The sequence below is a fragment of the Hipposideros armiger genome, unplaced genomic scaffold, assembly GCF_001890085.2.
Source record: "Hipposideros armiger isolate ML-2016 unplaced genomic scaffold, ASM189008v1 scaffold_433, whole genome shotgun sequence".
Classification (NCBI taxonomy): domain Eukaryota; kingdom Metazoa; phylum Chordata; class Mammalia; order Chiroptera; family Hipposideridae; genus Hipposideros; species Hipposideros armiger.
The window spans coordinates 1,104,067-1,127,336 of NW_017731783.1; the positions used below are offsets into that span (position 1 = coordinate 1,104,067).

Here is a 23,270-nt window from a genome sequence, read left to right on the forward strand (position 1 = left end):
CAAGGATGGACTTGGGTGTGTCTCTGATCACAAATACCTCTTTCAAACTGGAAATCAATTGTGAGATACAGTTGGAAAGATGATAGGATCACTGAGAAAACTAGATTAATGGGCTAACATGAAAATGATTTGAAATGCAGTTTGCATTGATTTGCATTCTTTATTGCTGGGATCATTTTGTTGTTTTTAATCATTTAAATGAGGCCCTTTGCTAATATTTCATGCAGGGGACAAAAAAATGTCCCAGTCCTGTCTCTGCTTACCTAAGAAGTGCCCTGACCTTTATCTCAGCAACAACTCCTTTATTTCGGAAGTTGTAACCCTGAGCCTGATTAAGTCCTAGGGCTTGGGTCATTCATCACCCTTGCAGGCACACAGCTTAGGGCTGCTGACTTCTGAAAGGGGCTGCTGCAGAGCTCCTGCAGCTCAGTACATTTTTTCTCTGTATAAAAGGATGGCCTTTCCCTTTTGAAAGAAGCTGTCTCCTAAATGGGCCATGATCCCCTTTTTGTCCTGTGTCATCTTGATGTAAACGCAGGATCTGCCTATAGTTAATTAGACTTACTTTGCTTATCTTGGACACACAGCTGAAATCACCTTTTTCAGTAAATGAGTTGTCAGGATGCACTGAGAGCAGGATCAAGTGTTGCTCGGTGCTTTGGAGAATCATCCATCTATGGAGTAGGGGAAAAAAGTAGTCGCTGCCTTCTGGTCCCTGCCTTTCCGCCTGTGGCACATTTGTCGCCTCTGGCACCGAATATGGTCTTTACAAGGGGGAGTGCAGGAGAGAGGGCAAAAACCACATGCATGTGCCAACTGGGTCTTCCTGAAAATGCTGCCTTGCACTGGTGTGTTTTCCCATGAGTCATTTCCAGGAAGCCAGCAATACTCCGACAGCTACCTCTAGCCAATTCCCCAGCTGGAGAAATGAGAATGCTATTCTCTCCACCCCTCCCCGTTCCATTCCTGGACAGAGAGGCCCCGACTTTAAAATACTAAAATAGCAAACCCTCAGGTTCTTGGTCACTGCTCCCTAGCTGAGGGAGGTAAGGAAGAAGACTCCTCTGCAATGTGCAGTGGTCACCCTGGAATCTCATTTGCAAGCATTCTTGGAAACTCAAAGCAATTTTTACAGCATAAGAGTATCTGGTGGCTTGACTCAGGCCAAGGAAACTTGTCTATGGTCCACATTTTTCCCTGGGACTCTAGGGGACTTGCCCCCCCCCCCCAGTGGCTCTTGATTGACCAACATATTTTACCAGCCTGGTGAGCAGAGACTACCTAGTACTAAGGGTCTGCCTAGAGGTTTCTGTGGCTGCTGGTTAGAGAGTGACGTGCCTGGGCTTCTCTGTAACAGAACGTGCTCTCCACAGGAAGATGCCTGCTTTTCTCAGATGAGCTCAGCTTTCAGCGTGTGCTCAGCTTTATGTTGGGCCTCCTGTTGCCTAGGAACCCAAGAGTTCTTAAAACTGCATCTATGTGGGCTGGGCAGCGAGCGATCTCATTAGCCTGGGCAGCTGCTGATTAGATGCGAATTCTCAGCATCCCCTGGAGGAGCCCCTCCAGCTGCAGGGCTCACACGGCAGCCTTGACCTCCAAACACATCTGGTCTGTCTTCACAAGCAAAAATGAACCAAGTGTACATCTTGTATGCTGAGGGATAAGTTATGTGGTTGAGATTAATTTATTCAAGCTTACTTTCTACAGCCATCAAAAAGCCAGTTAGCTTTCTGCAGTTTGCTTTTTCGCAACAACTCTCAATCCATAAGGCACCAGATTTAAGTAACTTGAAGTGGGTTAGTGGTTTTACGTCTTTATTGACACTCCCTGTCTCTGCACTTAAATTGTACATGTCATTCAAGGAGCCAACAAGCTGTACAAAGAGTCTATTGTGCATCGATTCACAGCTGAGCAGAGGCCCGGGGTGAGCAGTGGTGAACCAAACCTGGGACAGCCCAGACTGTGAACCCCAGGTCTCTGTGTGGCAGCAAGCGCCACTTCAGCACTTCAGTGTTTAAACTTCTCTCCTGCATGCAGTATAAATAAACACAAAGACTGGTGACAGGTGCTCTCCAGTAAAGACTAGCTGGGGATCGGTTTTGGCCAGCCCGCCTCCTCCCAGACCTGGACCCAGCAGCTCCTCCCTCGCCATCAGCAGGACGTGAGCCTACGGCCTAGGCCTACAGAGCAGCAGTTGAAGCGTCCTCGTTTGGCACTCTGTAGGCCCAGCTCAGGCCCATCGGGGCAGAGCCCGAGCTGGGAGACACGGGAGGACCTAGCTTACAGGTAGAGGCGTGTCCAGAGTGACAGAAGTCGGCGGCCATGTTAGCCATGTGTTGCACTCCTTGCAGCCTACTGGGGAAGTCAAAGGCGTGGTGGCCTCCACAGCCAGGTCAGGCTTTTTATCCTGGGGGAGGTGGTGGGGACATCTGCAGAAAACTAGACCATTGCTCCAGTTACATACATAAACTGAATATATTAAAGTTTTCCAGTTCTTACAACTCTTTTTTCCCCTTTCCTTTCCCCAGTGCCCTAGAGGTGGGAAAGGAAAGGATATAAGAAAACCCCACTAAACGTGGAGTACATTTCATCGAAGTCCGTGTGCGCCAACCTGCCCCCAGTCACTACTATGTTGACATCATCTCCTGCCTTCAAGTGCACGATAAGGTGGAATGCCCCGGGGCCCCCACAAGTGTGCAAGGCCCCTTGGGGCTGGTGGTATTCCAGGAATTCTCTCTTGTAGCCGGCTGTGTGTAACTGGGCCACACTGGCATTGGAGACCGACAGGACAGCTTCCACGTACGTGTCCCTCTCAGGCGTGAGGGTGGCTGTGATCAGGTAGCGCCCGTCGTACGGAGCCGTGAAGATCCCTGGGAGGAAGAGGGCAGTTACCTGCGTTCATGTGACACCATCATAGCCTTTTGCAACAGGTTATCGGTTAACTCTCGAGGAGGTAGCTCACCTACACTCACCCAGGGACAGACACCCTCAGTGTGCACTGCGCTTGGCCACTCACCCAGTCCTCACTGCAAGACCCACTGTCTTCTGGGCGTCACATCCAGAACAGGACAACGACTGCAACCCCTAGCATTTGGTGTAATGAATATACCTCACCTGTACCCGGAGCAGCCCTAGGAAAAACTTGCCCCTTCGTGTTGTGCACAGTCCAGGGGGAGAACTATCTGGCCTCTAACATTTCTGGCCACTGGGTCCACCAGCCCTTGCAACGCCATGTGTCCCACACGTGCTTGGTGAAGAGGTCCCCTTTACCTAAGGTGCAGTGCGGAAGTGAGCCACCCAGATCCTGGTTGCCTCGGAGTTTTCTCCATCACTGAAAGCACCCCAAGGCCAACTTATAATTAGCCTCACAGCTTAGCTGCTGGGCACAACAGCCACAAAACACCTAAGCTGCCTCCTGAGGAGGCAGGACCCGAAAAAACCCACAAAGCTTGTCACTAACACAGGGAAAGGCCACAACCAGCTCTCCTCTCATGGAAGAGCCAGTTGCCCTGCACTGGATCAGTATACAGGTAACGTCCATTCATGGCCAGAAATAAGCTGATTTTCACTTAGCCAGTGACCCATAAGTCTGGGCCTGGGAAGGCAGGGAGAATGGTGGTCCGAGGTGGGGAGATGGTGTGAAAAAGAGGAAATAAGATATGTAGATGTACCGTTTGCAAAGCAGCAGCAGCAGTTGTAGGTGGCTCCACAGCCAGAGTCAGAGCCCACACCAGATGCTGACAGGACCAGCCACTTCCCCTGAGCTCTGGGGGAGGACTAGACGTGGAACATGGACCACAGGCCAAGCGCTGACAGAATGGAAGGCCTGGAGCTGAGAACTCTCAGGGGCTGGGTCTTCAAACGGCCCTGAAAAATGCCCCCCAGCTCCCTTCCCCAGCTTGTAATAGTAAATAAGCAAGAGCTCCAGGAGCATGACCTTGTGGCACCTGGGCCTCAGGACAGCCCCGGCCCCAGCACTCCGGGCACCTGGCCTGTGTCCCCTCAGAGTCTGCGGGTGAACCTCGTCATGGTCACCCCGAGTTTCCTTTACTGAGGACCTGCCTGACAAGAAAGGTTCTGGGCTGGACACCCCGGGATTGTGGGAGAAGTGTAGGTCACCATCCCTGCTTTGACAGAGTGGACAAGGTGTCCCACCACCAGGCAGCATGGAGTGAGGGCCCCAGAGGAAGCCATACTTGAGTTGAAAGCAAAGCAGCATCTGTCACGGCCCAGGCTGCTTGCCTCTGAGCCTCGGGAGCAGGTTAGAAACAGGGTCCTGGGCTTCCCTCCAGTCAGCCTGGCGGCTTTAATGCTCACTAACACTTAAAACACACTGTCCTAAGAACAGGTGGCATTTAGCTAGACAGTAGCCAGGCAAGGAAGACGTGAGGGTGATGACTAAAAACTACCCAGAAGGAACTCAATTCTGTCTCCCAACAGCCTCCCAGAAATCCATCAGCTGTCACATACATGCAGCCCCTGCCAGTACACATGTGGGCACCTGGGTCTGCTGGCGCTGGGCAGTCCCAGGCACTGGCCTCGCCTCAGAGGTCTTCGAGCTCCTCGGGAAAGACCCCCAGGCCACCGTGGCTCTCAGCACGGGCCTCCGGGCTCTGCCCTGGTCTGACCAGGCACACCTAGAACTCTTCTGCCCCCGGGGTTGCCAGTGGGCCAGGTAGGGGAACACGCCCCCTAGGGGGCCATCAGTGGGTCCGGTGGGGCTCTGAGTCACCTTCCCTTTACCCAGGAGACCAGATGTCCTCATATGACCGATGGGAAGGGCTCTACCTCCAGTCCCCAGGAACAGAAGCCCAGGCTCGGGTGGGGGGGCAGAGGGAGGGAGGAAACCTGCACCACAGGAACCCAGGGTGACGACCTCTGTCCCTACTATTCTCATGGGCTGGGGGACAACACGGGTGCTGCAGGCAGAATCCAGGCAGCTAAAGGGGTTCTGTTTCAGAGCAAGAGACCCCACACACAGGGCTGCCCTTCTGGAGGAAACGCTGTCCCTTCCTTGCCTCTGTTCCTCATAAACCATGAGCTCTGGGAGGAGGCAGGGGGGTGGTCTCCCACCTGTCCTGTCCCAGGGTGTGACGATGGCAGATACTGAGAAAGAGGGCCTCTCCATGCCTGGGGCTGGGACAGCCTTCCTAACAACCTCCACAACCACATGAACAACAAGTCCCATGGCAAGGCCTGATATGCTGACCTCATGACTGGAAAATGTCACTGCACACCCTCCCGCCCTGCAGCCTGCGAGCTGGAAACCTCTTCACAAAAACCCACAACAGGGAACAGCAACACTGCCAACTGCACCCTCAAGTGCCCTCAGCTACTGGGGCATCTCTACAGTGGCGCCCCCACCCTAGCACCCCAGAGAAAACGCCCCCGCAGGACTTACCGGTGCTGGGGTTGTACACATCCCCATCGTTGACGAGCACTTTGTTAAAGAGGACAACGCCCCCATCACTGGGGAAAGGCTTCTGGGTGAGCCCTGCAGAGAAAGACACCAGAGAAGGCGCCAGAACCCCTGGAACAGAGAGGACACAAGTGTTCACATGCGGACGGGGTCAGGGCCTGTTCTGAGAGGCAGCCTCACCAGTTTCTTTTGCCTTTAAGTAGTAAAGCACACAGAGACACAACCCACCCTCACACCTGAGGGCCAGACGGTCCTTGTCAGGTCAGCAGTGAGGACAGCTGGGCCATTTGCACAGAGACCTGCTGGAAGTGTGTGAGACCGTGTGTATGACGGGATGAAGAGGTGGGGGGAGCGGGGGTGGCCGAGGCCAACTGTGTGTGAGACAATCCCTCTGAGAGCAGGCTGTATGTGATGCTGTGTGTGAGAGGTGGGGGGGGGTTGTGCATCATACAGCTGTGTGTGTGTTGGGGGGATGGGGGTGCTCAGGGAGTGGGTAACAAGAATAATCTAGGGAGCTGCTTACTGAAGAACTAATAAAGCCTGGACTGCCAGGAAGCTGCTCAGGGCCACACCGGGCAGAGGCCCACCCAGTGGTCCTCGGGAAGCCGTGAGCTGGGAGGAAGCCTGAGGGGAAATTCGTTGTCTCAGGCATGCCTCTGACCCTCTCTGGGAAGCAAACCTTGGGAGGCAGCTCAGCCCACTGCGGTCAGCAGAGGCCCTGTCACATGGCTGGTGGGCGGGGGTGGGGTGGGCTGCAATCTCCACTCACACTAACAGACCAAAGGGAGGACAGAGGACATGCAGGGCAGAGGCTGCCAAGGGGAACCGGCCTCCTGCCCTGCTCTCCAAGCAGACGTACCTGGGGAGGCTAGAGGCGGTGACTTGGGGTATCCTGAAAAACAAAATGGGAATGGGGCATCAGAATCCTAAATCGCATCTCATTTTTTCAGAGCCCCCCTTTTTCGCCCTGCTCCTTACACTATTTCTTTAAATCGACATGAAGCAAGAGCTCCCACTCCAAGCTGCCTTCCTAGTACCCAGTGTGCCTGTTTCCTTGCTCGCCGGCTTATCCCTGCACAGAGATGGCCCTGAGGGTGAGCCGGCTGGGGGTACATGAAGAAAAAGATAGGATGCTGGTGCTTCTCAAGCCAGGAAGGAGAGAAGTCCAAAGACTGAATCAGACTCTTACATGCCAATTACCATGCTTGCCTTCTAGGAGTATCGTCTGTTCACAGGCTTCGCCTCCAACTAGGCTGAATGCAGAGTTTGTTTCATGGATAGATGGAGGCATGGATGGACAGACAATAACCCAATAGCATATAAGCATCCATGATACATGAAACTAGCAGAAAAACAAACTGTCCAGCACCATTTATTTGCAAGTCATAGCCCTGGGCCACCGTTTGCTCATCTGTAATTCGAACTAATCCCACAAATGCTTGCTCCCTTTTCTGTCCATTTCTTACCTTTGCGCAACACCGTCACCCTCACCCCCCCACTCTCACGGAACACTCTTCAGCCAAGCATTGAATGAGGCTACCCTCCAGCCTCACAGGGCTCCCTGGGGTCCTATTACTGTCCTCACTCTGCAAGGAAGGAGCTGAACCCCAGGTTAGGAGTCTGCCCAAAGCTTGTGATGACACAGCTGGGATTTGAGCCAAAGCCTTCTGGCCTACCCACTCTGACGTGCAGCTGTCTTTGTTAGGACACAAGCTCCCAGTACACATTTGGTTTCCCAGGTACACTTCCTGCTGGGAAGATTGAGCTGCCCCGTGGTCCAGGTAGTCCAGCCCACGGGGCAATTCTAAGTATAATCTACGGCACTGCCCCTGGGGTACCCCAGCCTCTGGGGGTTCAATTAGCCCTCAGAATCTCAGCACCTTTGGAGAGCTAAGTTTTGGACCCTGTACTCTGAAGGCTGGCCCCTGGACTCACAAAGCCCCTGCAGCAGGCCCCTGAGGTTCAGGCTGCCCCTGCATGTATTCTCACCCTCTGCAGCTCAGATGTGTCCAGCAGCGTTGGCCATGGGCTTACCTGGTGCTCCTGCGACGCCTTCTGCGCTGGGAATGGGCACCTGCCTCGTCTGGCCGTCCACGCCCTGGGGCAGGCCCCGGCCCGACATGCCCGTCCTCCCCGGAGGTCCAGCCTCTCCAGTCTCCATAATGACGCCAGTGGAGCCAGGCAAGAATGGCAACCCTGTCAAGCCGGGCCGCACTCGTGGGGGCAGTGGCTGCAGGGGTCTCTTAGGCAAAACAGGCCGCTGGCCTTTGTGCAGCTGTTGTCCAGGGTCCTCAGGAGGCGGGGGCGCACTGGGCTCAGGCAGCGATGGAGGGGTCAGCTCTGGATGAGATGGCTCTGTGGGGGCCTCTGACAGCTGCGGGGGCCTCTCAGGGGCCTGCGAGTCCTTGCCTCGGGGCGGGGGCACTTCTGAGGGCTCCTCCGCTGAGCATTTGGAAAGTGGAAAGAAATACACAGAGTTAAAAACCTCAGGCTTGACTGCTCAGCCGCAGCCCTTCTGAGAGACTAAAAGTGTGTGCTTAGGTGACTGTCCCTGTAGTAGCATCCATGAAATTGTGGGCACTTCCCTGAGGAACACAAGAACAGCCACGACAGCATTGGGGACAGCTTCGGAAAAGACCTCAGGTCAAGCTGCCCTTGGGTGGCCCAGAAGCCATTGAAAAGGGTTTTGGAGGGCCCCCTTCCTCAGGGAGTGGGATTTTCAGCCTCCCTACATGATGGTTGCACTCCCTAAAACAGTACCATTCTTGGCTCCAGCACCCAAAACTTCCTGATTTTACTGCATAATACCACAGATATTATCACAAACTACTAAGAGGAATCTGCTGCCATCAGCAACTTTACATTCTTTTATACAAGCTAGTCTTGGGGTCACTGTGGACAGCTTCACAAGCCAAGGGCCTTCTGGGTACAGACACCAAGGTGACTCAAGAAGATGTCAGGGAGCTCTGGCCAACTCTGCAGCAAGAGCAGGACCTAAAGGAGCAGCAACAGCCCCTGCCTGTCACCACAACCTTAAGGTCACCAACCAAGGAGATTTCCACCAGAGGAACCTCCTGATTAACATTTGCCTTCCGTCTTAGGATGGTGCTGTGACACAGCTGAGAAGCTGCCTCCCTTTCCTCCAATGAATATGTTCCTGGAACTAGCCTACCAGGAAGCCTTCCTGAGGGCCCACAAGGCATCTTTGGGACTGGCCAGATACCACCCTCAAAAGTGATCCCCCACCCCCTCAGTCCCTATGGTGCCTGCAGTGCTCAGATTCCAAAGCTATAAAGTTATGTCCTGGCAAAATCAGTGACTGCATTTTGACCCACTGTCTAGTTTGATTTTAAAACTCACTAAGGTAACTAGGGCATATCAAACACATGCTCCCCCTCTACCCACAGAGCTAGATTGCTCATCCACCTCCAATCCCAAAGGGAGGTTGTTTCTCAAACAGCCTTTTCTGGCCAGTGCTCCATGAGAGAATTAACCCCTGTAGAGAATGAGTGCAGTGATCACTTCCTCAATGTTCCGAAGGTTAATACAGAGCTAATACCATTCCAGATGCAGAGAAGAAAAGTCAATTCATGCTATTCCTGGAACGGCATCAGGCCTTACTTCTCTTCAGAACCCTGGTTGAGAAGGGCTGGGTTAGACAGAGAAACAGGCCGAGGGATTCCAGACATGGGAACGCCAGCCACAGTGGGTGAGAGAAGGAGTTGACAGAACAGTCTGAAAACACTAAATCAAAGTCTACACACTGAATTAGGAGCCCAATCCCCTTCCCCTGCTCAGCTTCTAAGTTACTTGTTTATACCTCAGGTCACAGATAGAAGGAATCTTCAAATTGACTCCACAGTGAAGCCCACAAGCATGAAACCCTATCTATGCCTCACCTTTAAATTTGAACCACAGTCAATATCATTTGAAGTGCAAGGAAAGCCTCCAATGTAAAAGAGACCAAAACAAGTCATCCAACCAACATTAATGAAAAGGAGCTCTGAAGAAGCAGACAATGCAAGAAAATAAACATGCAATACCCTCACAGAAAACAGATGACACCATCCAAGATGCAAGAATAGATTGGTATAAAAAAGGCCTAATCAGAGAATAAGAGTGAGCCCTTGCTAATAAAAATATGCTTGCCAAAATATAAAACTTCAATGAAATTTTGGTAGATAAAAAAGGATATCATTTAGAAGGTAGAACAGGAAGACAAAATGATGGCCAATAGGAAGGAAACCATAAGAAAATTAGAGAGTCAACCCAGAAGTCTTTCCCCACCAAAAAACAAAAGATCAGAAAACCTGGGATGAAGGGATGAGGTAAGGAGAGAACTATCAAATACAACACACACAATTTCTCAGGACTAAAGAAGATGAAAGATCCCAGCACAATTATTGAATAAAAGACCCAAACCAAGGCATATTCAGAATACTAAGGATAAAGAGAAGTGTTCAGGGGAAAAAAAAATTTTTAAGTGACTTCAAATGAGAAGGGGGTCATCAGGCTTCTTGACGACAATATCAGAAACTAGAAAACAAGAGAACAATGCCTTGAAATTTTGAGGGAATATTGTTAACCTTGAATTCTATACCCAGCCAAAATATGTCAATTATGAGACTAGAATAAAAACATTTTCAGACATGCAATTTTCAAAACAAAACAAAATTTTCTCTTAAAAAGCTATTAGAAAATGTGCTCCACTGAAACAAGGGAATAAACCATGAAAGGGTAGGAAGGAAGGAAGGGAGGGAGGGAGGGAGGGAGGAAGGAGAAATAAAGAAAAGTGTCTCTAACAAGAAAGAGGCTCAAGAAATTTCTAGGATGGTAATGAAGGAAGTTTCAGATTGAAAGCCTTATAGCAAGTCTAGAGAATAAGCAGTTCAGATTGGATGAAGAAAAGAGAGAACTCCAGGAAGGAGATTCACTTGTTTTTTGTTTTTTGTTTTTTTTCTTTAGCTGAGCCATCCTGCTACCTGTTGGCAGCTCAGCGGCTGCTCAGCTCGGGCTGGACTCGAACCGCTGTTGCTCAGAGCTCAAACTCTTGAGTGAGCTCTTAGCCAAGTGAAAGAGCTTGCACTCTTGAGCGAGCTCTTAACCAACTGAGCCACTCGGCTGGCCCAAGGTTCACTTGTTTTAAGGAATGGAGTCGACACATTTTATGCTGTGGAAAATCATATTGAGAGAGTTGTTGACGGGTGAGAAAAATCCAAAATATACATAAAATCTAGCAAATAACAAGGCAACACTACTATGAAAAGCAAAACAAAAAGCAACATAATCATATTTAGCTATTAAGCTATTTAAGATCATAATAGTATAAATATTGACTTGATTTTTGTGGGACAACTCTATTGGGAGTAAGGAGAGGAAGCAGGGAGAGACATGAGAAAGTCTAATGCGTAGGCTGTCTAGCTGATAAAGTATATATGTGTGTGTGTATATATATCTACATACTACATATAATATTTATTGAGAGAGATGTCTAAAGCTAATAAATCAATTTAGAAATATGGAGGCAAATATCAGGGGCAAAATAATAGCTGAAAGAGTTGCACGTGGCTACCCCTGGAGAGTGAGAGGTTGACGATGAAAAGTGGGAGCAGCAATGCTGATTTGCATTATAAGATTCTCCATACTATTTTACTTATTTTTATAAAATGTAATTGTAGAAGACCCCAGGGCCTGTTTCTACCCTACACCTTCCAAGTCAAGCATGCCTGCGTCTGTTTCTTGTCCATCTCCTCTTTCCTCCTCCTCACTCTGTTTCCCCCAGCTCAGGGTTATCCTTCCTTCCAGGGCACACCCTTCTGCCTGAGCCCCCAGCGCCCACCTCTTCCTCTTCTTGGAGCTGCTCCATGCGACATCCCTCTTTCCTAGGTGTCTCCATCCCTCTTTCCTAGTTGTCTCCATTCAAAATTTAAAAGTAAAAAACACTTTTTCTTAGTCCTACAACCCTCAGTGAATTGCAGTCAGCAAAGCACCTTAAAATAGCAAAGTCCAGCCCCTCAAACTGGTCCTTCTTGTCTTACCTATTCCCACCAAATCCTTCAAACCAACCCTGTTTCTCTGAAATCTACCGTCCTCCTGGTCAGCTCATATTTTCCTCCTCCTCCTCCTTTACCACTCACACACTTTCACATGCACACCACAATCTGTTACGAAGTCCAGCTGATTCTAATTCTGAAATAGTTTTGGCTCCTTCTTCCACACCTTTTTCACAGTGCTCTTTAGAAAGCATACTAGTCATCTTTTCTCTGCCAAAAATCTACAGTTGTTTTCCACTGCTCATAAAATTGAATCAAATCTCCTCTGTCTGAAACCCTGAGCCCCCATCACCTGCCCATCTCCTGCAGGCTTCAGTACCCTCACTGGTGTCGTTCTCCTCTGAGCTTCATTCCTTTGTGCCTTTGCTTTTGTTGTTCAAACTCCCGAAATGGCCTTTTCTGACTCCCTCACTGACAGAAACACACCCATCCCTGAAGTCTCAGCTCAGATACCACCTCCTCCAGGGAGCCATCCTGGATCTGCCCACTAGGGCTTGAACAATCCTGCCTCTGAACCATAAAGCTCTTTGGGCCTCTAAAGGCCCTTTCAGTTTCTTATCTTTGCTCTCTTGCTGGGTGATGAGCACTTGAGGACACATTTCAATGATCATTATCCCCAGGGCTAAGTACAGGGCCTAGCATGGAACTTGAAACATTTAAGTGTTTGGTGAATAAAAGAAGGCTGGAAGTATGGCAGGTACTATGGGCCACACCCAAATTCCTGCCAGCCATTAAACTGAGCACCTAATTTGGCAATAATTGCCACTCTGGGGCCCTATTAGGGCAATGCTGATACACAGAGACAGTGACAGTTCTCTCTTTTATAGTCATTACTCCCTCTGCACCCAGGTGTGTCATACCAGTGGCAGGCAGAGAGGAAAGAATGAACAAATACACTGCTTCGGCCAAATATCCTCCACGAATCTCCTTGGGGAGTCTGTCCACGAGTGCTGTGGAGAGCCGAGTGTTCCAAATCTCCCATCACTTCACAGCAAAGACAGTAACAAGAAAGCTGCACTGGACCTGGAATGACCCCAGCCCTGGCCTCTCCAGCTCACGCTCACTCCACAGCATCACGTGGTGCTTCTGAGGTGCACATTTATTACAAAGCTGAACAAAGACTGGACAGGGTTTTGCTCATTCTGGAAAGATAGCTCTCTGGCAGTGTCTTTCTGAACTGAACATATGTTTGTAATTCAGACAATGACCATTTGAAGTGAGTTCTTCATAAGAGCCAAGTGTTGCTGCCCCTGCATTTAGCGCACGAGGAGTGGTAAGGAATGGATCAGCCACATGTGTGCTGGCTCTGGTTCTGGGAATCTGCCCCACGGCACCGTCCTGATGCCAATGTGTGCCCTCGTGCCACTGTGAGCAAGTTGGGCCTGGCCACAGCCTCCCCACGGATGAACCCGACACCCGATAGTAAAGGACACTCCCTCTCCTTTAAAGTTCTTATTAAAAGCCAATTTCACTTTACTAAAATAAAGACCTGCCTGAGAAAATCCCCAATAATCCATGAGGCTGATGTGCTAAGAATGCACGTCTTGGGCCAGCCGAGTGGCATGTTGGTTAAGAGTTGGCTTGGGACACCAGCTCTGAGCAGCAGGGGCCCTGGTTTGAATCCCACATGGGCCAGTGACGCTGCATCCTCTACAGCTAAGATGCTGAACAACAGCTCGACATGGAGCTGGGCTGCTGTGACTCACTGGCGATGGCGTAGGCTACAGTGGGGCTGGCCGGCAGTTGGTGTGAGCTGCCGTGAGCGGCTGTCCAATGGCCGGGGAGCAACTGCCTCACCTGGGAAGAGCACAATGATGATGCCAACACGGGCCAGTGAAGCAACGTCCTCCACAACTAGACTGAAGAACCAAAGGACAGCAACTTGTCAGTTCCCCTCCCCCAATTCCCCAATTTAAAAAAAACTTAAAAAAAAAAAAAGAATGCACGTCTTCCAGCTGATTAACGCCCTCACTCTGCTGACAGGAGCCTGCGTTCTGGCTCCAGCAGCCACTAGGAAACACTGAAGGCAGGCTGGCTGCAATGAGAATCTAAGTTGCAAAAATTAAGGCTCCCTAGCATGTTTCTGGCAAGTCGGTGGCATCTTGGCACAGAAGAACAGGCTGTAGGGGTCAGACACTGGTCTTAGAATTAGAATCTGTGTTTGAAACCTGGCTGCGGGAAAGCCACTGAAACCTCCTGAGTTATCAGCCTTCTCCGTCACAGAGGCTAAACCTGCAATACCTCCTGTCACCCAGGCAGAATTCGGTGCCAATCAGATGAAGTGATGGGTGCGGGTAACATGCAAGAGTGAAGTGCAATTAATTAGAAGGCCAGTGGAGGTGAAACCTGATCTGCCTGGCATTGAGAGGATGTGTCTGCAGACCAAATGCTGCAACTATAGAAGTATTTTAAAGATGTCAAGACTTCTGGCTTAAAATATATATATATATATATATATATATATATATATCCATCAAAATGCTGACATAAGGCAGCTAAGTGGATGGACGTAAGAACTTTTGAGTCCATTACCACACTGCAGCAGAAGCTCAGTTCCTGGGAACAGGCTCACGTGCCACCACTGACTGAGGTGTGACAAATGCCTGCTCATCAGGAAGTTCAGAGGAACTGTGAACCCTGAACGGGCACAGGGTGGGCTACGGGAAATGGACTTCTTGAGGTAACAGCTACTGATCTTCCCTGCAGGAAGGCTGAGGTGAGAGCAGGTGTGCCTTCTCAGTGGAGGACACGTGGGCACATGAACGGGTTCTCAGGCTGAAGACAGAACTGACAGAAAACCTGAACTGTTCTCTTGACAACAAATAAAGGGAAACTGTGTATTCACGGGAATGGTTCTATTCTGAGCAAATGGCAACATACATGGTGTTTCTGGCTTTGATTGGCATGAAGAGAAATAAAGCCCTCAGGGTTGTACAAGGCAGCGCTATGTTGGTTACGTCACAGAAGGGCCCATAGTGACTCCTCCTCAAGAGGGCAGAGCCAAGTGGGCGGAGCCAAGAAAGTGAGTCCAGAAGTCAACACACAGAAAGCTCACAGAATTGGGCGAAAATGGGTCTACCTTTCTCAAAGGTACAACATGGAAATATAGATACAGCTTTAGTTGCATGGGTTAAAATCTGTGGCAATACATCTGAAATGGAAAGTAATTCACTATCTGAGTCCCAGAGAGGAAGTCTCGCCTATCTGAGCAACAGCATCACTTAGGAATTTTTTTTTTTTGGTAGACATTCACAAGCTATTCTAAAATGTATATGGAAATGCAGAAAGGATCTATGCTACCTGATTTTTCAGACTTACTATAAAGCTGCAATAATCAAGACGTATGGAGATACAGATTAATAACGAACAGAATAATGTCCGTTAGTAGATTCGCACATGGACAGTTGCCCTTCTGTTTGTGGCAGGCGTCAAAGTTGGTGGTTTTCTTCTCTCTCCTCACCCTCCCTTCTGCCCCCTTTTCTCCCCTTCTTTCTGGGCACAGCTAGTCCTGGGTAGTTGTCTCCTATTGCCTGTGAAGTGGCCTTCCTTCCACTTCCAGGACCAGAGCTTGGAGTTTATTGTTTTAATTACAAATTTGATTACAAATTCCTGGGTTTCACCTCGTCCCTGTTGAGCAGGAATCTCATGAGTGAGCTCAGAAGGTCTTATTTTCTTTAAGCTTCCAGAGGATTTTGCGTGCAGCTATAGGAGAGTTCAGTCCTCAAAACACTGCACTTCTAAATTCAAGGTTAAGATGGAGAAAAGCAGCTGCTATTTAAACCAACTAAAGAGCATTACAAAAACCAGATGCCCACAAGGTCAAAGAGTGTGTGTTGTCTGGAGTCAGCACGGTCCCAGTGTATGCAGTTTATTTAGCCTTTATATGTTTATAAAATTCCAAAGCCATCACGCTTTCTTAGACCTAAACTGGCCCCAAACTCAGCTGATTTTAAGTTGAGGGCCAAAACTGTCATTATATTCATATCACGCTACTCTTCCCCTGTCCAGGCTTTATGGTTAATTATTTGAAAAAATCCATGCTTTTTTATTCTTACATATCTTGTACATCTTAAATTAAGCAACTTGATAAAGATGGGATTCTTAAATCTGTTGCACTCCTGAATGAAATGTCACTAATATAATTCAAGTACTATGAGAAATTACCCTAAGACATGAGCAGAAGAAAGAGTGGGACATTTGGAAAAGGAAGTAGTGCTTTGTCACTAGAGGATCTGAAACCGTACTGTGACATTCTAGGCAGGCATGTCCATTCTTGGAACTGTGACACAGGGAAGGAGCTTCCCTGAAGCACAGAATGATTCATCTGCCCACCAGCCGCAGCTGTCTCTACACCAGGAACTCGCCTTTCCTCCCAACTGTAAGAGGAGCAGCAGAAACCCTGGAGTCCGGCCAGGTTCAGCACCTACGTCAGACCAGGAGACGGCTGGGCTGTGCCGGGCGGTCAAAGGCTGCAGTGCAGGCCAAGGCGGTGCTGGGGGCCCAGGCAGAAAACAGACTCTGCCTTTCCTCCTCAACTGCGGACAGACACCAGAGCTGTCCCCACCCCAACGGTGGGGAAAAGATACCAACTAAAGGAAAGGGAAGGGGTGCTGGTGATAAATACGAAGGACCAGTGCCTCCGCTCATCTGTGAAAATGAGTGTGCGTGTGTCCAATCAGAGGGCCAAACCCTAATGGCCAAGTGGACAGACGAACAAAGGACTTAAGAACATCCTTGTCATGTAGAACCTAATTTGGCCCTAAGTGCCAAGCTTCTGGTCAACAAAAGTATTTGGACATGAATCCTGAATACTAGGGAGGGGAGTTTGCTAGGCTTTTTACACTTCCTACCTGACCCTCAATTTAGAATAGAAGAAAACAAAAGGAAAAGAGGAAGAAAATGCCCTCTGGCTATCTAAAGCATTTTGCAAGCAGCCGGGAGCCCAACATCCAGATCTCTCATCCCACAGCCTCTGTACAGACAGACAGGCCCGCTCCTTCCTGAGGCTGGAGGCCGGGGCGTTTGCAGGAAAAGCAGGGGAGAAAAATCCAGACGGGAGCGGACTGAACATCCCTTAGAGGGACAGAGGCTTGAAATAATAGGTAATGTTTACTGCATGATTACCGAGGACTACTTACTACTCCACTACTTAGGAATATTAGTCCTCATACCAACTTTTTGAGGTATTATTATTTCCAATTAACAGATGCATAAAGTGAGGCCTTAGGTAGATAAGTAACTTGCTCAAAGTCACAGAGAAAGTATGGAGTAGCTAGGATTGCAAACCTGGGAAATAATAGTCACTTTCTGGCTCAAAAGCCTCTGATAGTTTCTCACTGTACTGAAAATCCAAATCCTTTATCATAGCCGGTAAAATCCTACATGATCTGGTTCCTACCCCCTCTCTGACCTCGCTGCCTATGACGTTTCCCCTTGCTAAGACTTGATCAAATTGTCATTCTGCGTTTTCAACAGGGCAAACTTATTCCTACCTCAGGGCCTTTGAACACACTCTTCCCTCTGCCTGAAACACTTGTCCCACAGATCTCTGCAGGGCTTGCCCCCTCATTTTATTCATATTTCTGCTCAAACGTTATCTCCACTGAGCAACCCTCCCTGAGCACTCCCCTAAAATATAATGTCCCCCAATCTCAATTGTCTTGTTCTGTTGTATCTTTCTCCACACACTGATTACTAGCTGAAGTCAGATCTTTATTTTCTTGGCTGTGCATTGTCTGTCTCTGTCTCCCCAGCTAGACTGTAAGATCTATGTGGGCTGAAACGTCAGCACTAGGACATGACTCAGTAAATATCTGTTAAATGAATGAATGGGTGGGAGTGTACAGGGGCCAGGAGAGGGGCATCACCCCCACTTCACTGAGCTGAAGGTGAGACAGTGAGACAGTGATGAAAATACAGCAGTTCTCCACCTTTTGGAAGTTAGGCACTTGTCCAAGTCCTAGATGAAAGTCATGGACCTGTTGTCCCCCAAAATAACCAAACATGTGTACTATGGGAGGGAGATAAGAGAGATTTGGATCTATGTGAACATCAGCTGAAGCCCCTCTATTCCCTCACTGGCTGCCTCCTGGGTAATTCAGCCCCTGTTAGGGATGCTTCTGAAGAAAAGAATGGGATCTGTGAACAGGACAGCAGATTGAGTAGAAACACCAGAGTTCACATCCCTCGTCCAGCAAGCTGGTCACTGGCTGCTGCATCCTCACCCCTGGCCCTTTGCTCATGGTGGGCGACATAAGGACTATCATTAATATTCCCTCCCTCCTGACACATACAAGTCACATCACCCTTCAAGAGCTAACTTGCTTTAACAAACAGAATGTGGCAGAAATGACACCATGTCAGAGGCAGGCCTAGTCTTCTATCTTCTCTTACGGCCAGTTGCCATGTAATAAATCTGACTACCCTGATACCACCATGCTGTGAGGAAGCCCAAGTTAGCCACTTGGAGAGAGGGAGAATGGCCATGTGGAGAAATCCTGAGGCACAGACATGTGACTAAAGTCTTCCTGGACTTTCCAGCCCAGCTGGGCCCAATGCCAGCTGATTGCAGCCAAGTAGGTGACTCAAGCCAATGCTGAAAGGAGCAGAAAAACCACCAAACCAAGCCAAGCCCTGCCCGCGTTTCTGACCCACAGAATAGTGGACAATAATACATCTTTGTTGTTTTAAGCCATCAAGATTTGGGGTAGGCTGTTACACGGCAATAAATAACTGATTCATTCACAGTAACTCCTCACCAGATACACCCTCCCTCCTCCTGCTTTTCAGAATCATACCCATTCCTCAATTATTAGCACCAGTAGTAACACCTGCCTGCAGAAGTTTCTCTTATCACTCCACCTCACTCCTCACCTTGCCAGCCTCTGAACTCTCAACCTATTCAACCTTAAAGACTCAGCTTAGGGGCTCTCTCCTCTGAGAAGCCCTCCCCAACTTCCACTGTGGCTGTGGGTGCTTCTCCACAAGCCCAGTGTGCCTATACAAACCCATTCCTGTGCCAACCCTGTCTGCTTGCTTCCCCGCATACTGTCATCGTCACATACATTGTCACCCACATACTCCACACACACAGCTCATTACCTATCACACAATAAGGGTTCAGTAAGATCCTATGAACTAAAAGCATAACCCCTACACTACTCACTGGACCTTTACATACAGTCTCACTCCTTCTCTCTGCAGACCTGTGTGTGTCTCCACCATTGTGACCGAAAATGCTACCCTCGCAGAGCCTTGCACATAGTAAGTACTCAATGAATGTTCTGTGTTCTGTTGACTTCTCACAAGTTGATGTGTGACTTTCACTGTGACCTTAACTCCTGATTTGCCCATGAACCTCTAATACTCAGGTCACAGATCTCCTAGCCTGGATGCTACGCAAGGACAGATAAAGCTATACTTGGTTATTTTTGGCTCTTTGCAATCAATGAAATTCCTGAATGTCCATGCATTTCACATGCACCACAGTGAGTTCATTCCAAAAGGATAATCTTTTGGAAGTCATATTCTATTTAAAGGCTACTTCAACAGACAAGTGTGAAAGAGTTAACACAGCGTCCACACTGCCTGGGAGTTACAAATCAACGGGAAATATCTGGTTCGATCTTTTATTATAAAGCACTGTCCAGACAGCACTGTCACCACAAGGGACAATCATTCTACAAACACACGCATAGTCTTATGACCTTTACTCAACATTTCAGACCTACAGGAGCTGTGTGGGCCTAGGGAGGAGAGGGATGATTATAAATAGTGCGCACCAGTGAGCCCAACGCTGGGGCAGAGGCTAGCTTCCTGCTCCTGGTTGGCCTGGGTAACTCCTTTCTACAAAGCCCTTATCTCTGACTACCTCAGACCCTCCCCACACCTCCTGAGAATCTGGTCCTAGCTCTCCTCAGCAAGGCCAGGGCTCATCTGCCTCTCAAGCTCCAGCCTTCCCCTCATCGGGTTTTATGTCTCAGCCGGGACTCAATCATAAAATCCTATAGGCTCACACCAGGCCACGAAATCTCAGTGCATAAGGGCCTTTATCATCTGAGCTGAGCAGGATGGAAAAGGCGATAAAGGCCCAAAGGGGAGGAGAAGGAAAAAGAAAACAGGGAGAGAATAGGTCAGGAAGTGGGGTCCTTCTGGGCACACAGCTGACCCTCAAAAAGTCCTTAGGACCCAATAATTTGGCATTCAACTCTGGGAGACACAAAGGAGATGTGCGCTGGACCAGAAGACAACAGTTCTTGGACGCAGCCCACACACATGTGCTTGAATACTACGATGATGTCAAGTGACTATATAAATTTCTAAATACTTACTCTCTATGTTGATATTGATCTCATTACTACTCAGGACCAGACAATTCACAAACTGGCACCAATCTACGAAGCATACTTTGGGTAGCACGGATAGAGTTAATTCCATGAACTGTTCAAAATCTAGCACAATACATGCTGCAAACACATACAAGAAATGACATTGTAAAGGTCAACTTACTTGCTGATGGCTGGAATTTGATCAGATCTTGCAAGTCAGTAGAAATCTGAAAAACATGACTATAAAACTGCTGGACAGAATTCTTCAGGCCAGAAATGTCTCTGGAATGTGACCGGAGTGTCCCATTCATCTGCCTGACACAACTCCACAGGCTGCCGACATGCTTGTTGAGCCCTTCCTTGATCCTCTGAAGACTTCCTGAGATGGAGTCCAGTTTGCTGCAAGTGTTCTCCATCTGAGATACCCTGTCCTCAACCAGGGAGACCTCCCTCTGGACTCCGTGTGTATTTTGCTTACAAGTATCCAGCTCAGAGAGGACCCGACTCTGGAGTTTCTGCCACCTGTCCTCCAGCTGGCCACAGCAATGAGCCATGGGGTCCTGGGGAGATGGGAGGGGCTCGACCATCTTTTCTTGCTCACCCCCCTTAGAAAACCCACCGACTCCAGCATTTTTACCTTCTCTACACTTGCTCAGCTCATTCTGAACATGATTCATGTCATCTTCTGTGTGGTTTAGTTGAGAATAAAGAAAACTAAAATCTTGTTGAAGTTTCTGGATGCTACGTTCGGTTTCTTGAAAATTCCTATGCATCCTGTCATTTAGAGATTTCAAAAGGTTCAAACTATCACCCACTGTGTGGCCTTCTCCATTTGGCAAAATATCTTCTATCCCATGAAGCTCTCCCTGAAAGTTCTGTAGGCAAATATCCTCGACAACTTGAACTTTGTTCTTCAGTTGGTTTAATTCCATCATAACCTGTTCATTCCCAGCCCCTGAAACACCTGGTAGGGCTGATGCTGGGGGAGTGAGTTCTGCATCAGTGCTGTTCGCCATTTCTAAGAGAACGCTCCCCAGACGCTCTTCCAGAGACTGTATTTTCTGATCAAGAAGTTGCTTCAAGTCATCTACCTCTCCATTAATGGTCCCCCGAAGGGTTTCTTCAATGTAAAAGCAATGTTCTTCCGCATTCTTCTCTGTCACATTGATCTTTGCATCTAGTTCATTCCATCTTGCATCAAAGTCCACGTCTGACTCTGGAACTATGAGTCGGTCAAACTCATTGTCCAGTCGCCCATTCAGTATCCTGGTGGCTTCAGCAACTCTTTCAATTTTCTGGTCTAATATTTTGATTTGTTGCCCAAAGTCACCATTCTTTTCACCATCACAGCAATTTGATCGAACTGAAGGATCTTGTAGCCGGGCTCGAAGGTCATTTATTTCTTTTCTCAGGTTTGTTTCCTTTTCTCCTATAAGCTCAATCACTCCTAGGTAGCTGCTCCCATAGTCATCACAATGCTGTGGGAGACTAATCAGCTTGTACTCACATGAATTCTTCAGATCAGCCAGCTTTCTGTCCATTCCCTCCATGAGCTCCTCTCTCAGGGCATCGACCTTACTATCGACATAAGCTTGGTAGAGCTCATTGGTTGTCATGGTCACTGTTGGGCCCTGGGCAGCCTCCTGGAGCTGCTTGAGCTGCCCTTCATAACCCTTCACTTTCCCATCCAGCTCTTCTAGCTTGTCACTCTTAGTCTTCAGAGCATCCTTGACTTCGGCCAATTCGGACTTGATATCCTTCATGCCAGATTCCTTATTGTCGATGACACCAGGAAGCTGGGCTGTTTCTCTGTCTGTATCAACGGCACTGTCAGGCATGGGCTGGGGGTGCAGGTTACTGAGCCATGGTGCCGGCATTTTGCTGGCATCATCATGAATGGTACGTTTGAGGTTTTTGTTCACGCCAGCCATGGATGACTGGAGATCAAGAACCGTTCTTGTGAGTTGGAGAACCTTCTCCTCAAGCACCTGGATTTTCTTATTCTGAAGTTCTTGGGGCTCCTGCTTTGGATCCACTGTCTGACTTGGTTCTCCTGCTTGAGATGGTGGCAAAGTCTTTTCAGGCTCTGAGACTTGGCTTGGTTCATTGTCTGTTACAAAGAAAGAGTTGGACATGACTAAATATTTTCTACCTTTACATGGTTTCTACAAAGAAAATAAACAGGGTACATATAGAATACACTTAAACCTTCACTTCCAGGTCCATCTTACCACAGGTAACTATTGTGGTAGAGTGAAAAGACTACGAGCTTTGAGTCAAACAAGCCTCCACTTGAATTCTACCTCTGCGGTTTACTGTCTGCCCTTAATCAAGTTAATGTCTGTGAATTTGCCTCAGCTATGAAGCAGAGGTACTATCTTCCCTCCTAGGATTGGTAAGAGAATATGTACATAGCACATAATAGATACTCAATGGTCTCTTTCATCCTGAAGGGAGATATTCTTTATCTACTTTATCGTATGAACACACCATCCCCACATTAGTGAACTACAGCCACACCCCAATGGTTGACTGCATACTGTAAAACCACAAGAAGCCACTTTAGTGAGATCCACCCATTAGCTCTTGGAAGGTATGATATCATGCAAGCAGCAAGTTATCTTCCATGTAACTGCTAAATGTTCTCTTTTATTAACATCCCTATGCTAAAAGAGTTTCACAGACATTGTTTAGCACTGTTATGCAGTTAGAGAAACTAAACGCAAAAGAGAGATAAAGAAATTGATTCTGTTGGCATCGCCTAACAATGGGAGTCATATGGCCGCATGTAGGACGGCTCACTTGCGAGAGAACACAAACACTGAATTTTTGATAATCCTACTTTGAGAAATATACCCCCCTGGGAAATACCCCAAGAGAAATAAAATATATTATAAAGATGATTTTGATGAGTCATAAAGTGAAGATAAGCTGATAAAGAGAAAGAGAAATTAAACAAAAAGGAGATGATCGACATCTGAGGCAATAGGGGAATAAGAAGTAAACCATGCCCTTGAACGCTCAGTAGGATAAAAGGAATACTAGAAAGAGGTTAACATCGACAAGCCTGCGGACTATCTATGCGGAGACATATTATGTAGGGTGGAAAAAGTCAAACACAAAATAGATTACAATGAAATAAAATGCATTAATGTACACTGACAAACACTGGAAGTAAATACAAATGGTATAGATATTTGAGTTAACACTCATTGTTTTTATCTCCTCTAAACTTTTGCACACGATCATACTAACAGCTATTATTTATTAAAGTCAATTTAGTATTAAAACCAAGATGACAATTCAGATGTCCAAACTCCCAAGCAGAGAACTGCAAAGAACACCTTATTTTCCATGCTGAAAAACATATTCTATCTCAAGGCAGTAGAAGAATAAAACAAGTTACTGAATCACATACAAATGAAATGCTATTCTGAGCAAAGAAACTAAAAACAGGGCGGGAGAATAAGG

General features: G+C 48.1%; 1 protein-coding gene across 1 annotated transcript in view; it reads right to left on the bottom strand.

Annotated features, from left to right (window-relative positions):
* Nucleotides 1–1,797: 1,797 nt before the first annotated feature.
* Nucleotides 1,798–23,270, bottom strand: part of EMILIN2 (elastin microfibril interfacer 2) — a 53,556-nt gene continuing 32,083 nt past the window's right edge. The window contains exons 4-8 of the mRNA XM_019665093.1: nt 19,981–21,909; nt 7,454–7,861; nt 6,279–6,311; nt 5,402–5,530; nt 1,798–2,870 (exon numbers count right to left, since the gene is read on the bottom strand). Of these exons, the coding sequence (XP_019520638.1) occupies nt 2,533–2,870; nt 5,402–5,530; nt 6,279–6,311; nt 7,454–7,861; nt 19,981–21,909 (2,837 nt within the window). The 3' untranslated portion in view covers nt 1,798–2,532. The remainder of the gene's footprint in view (nt 2,871–5,401; nt 5,531–6,278; nt 6,312–7,453; nt 7,862–19,980; nt 21,910–23,270) is intronic.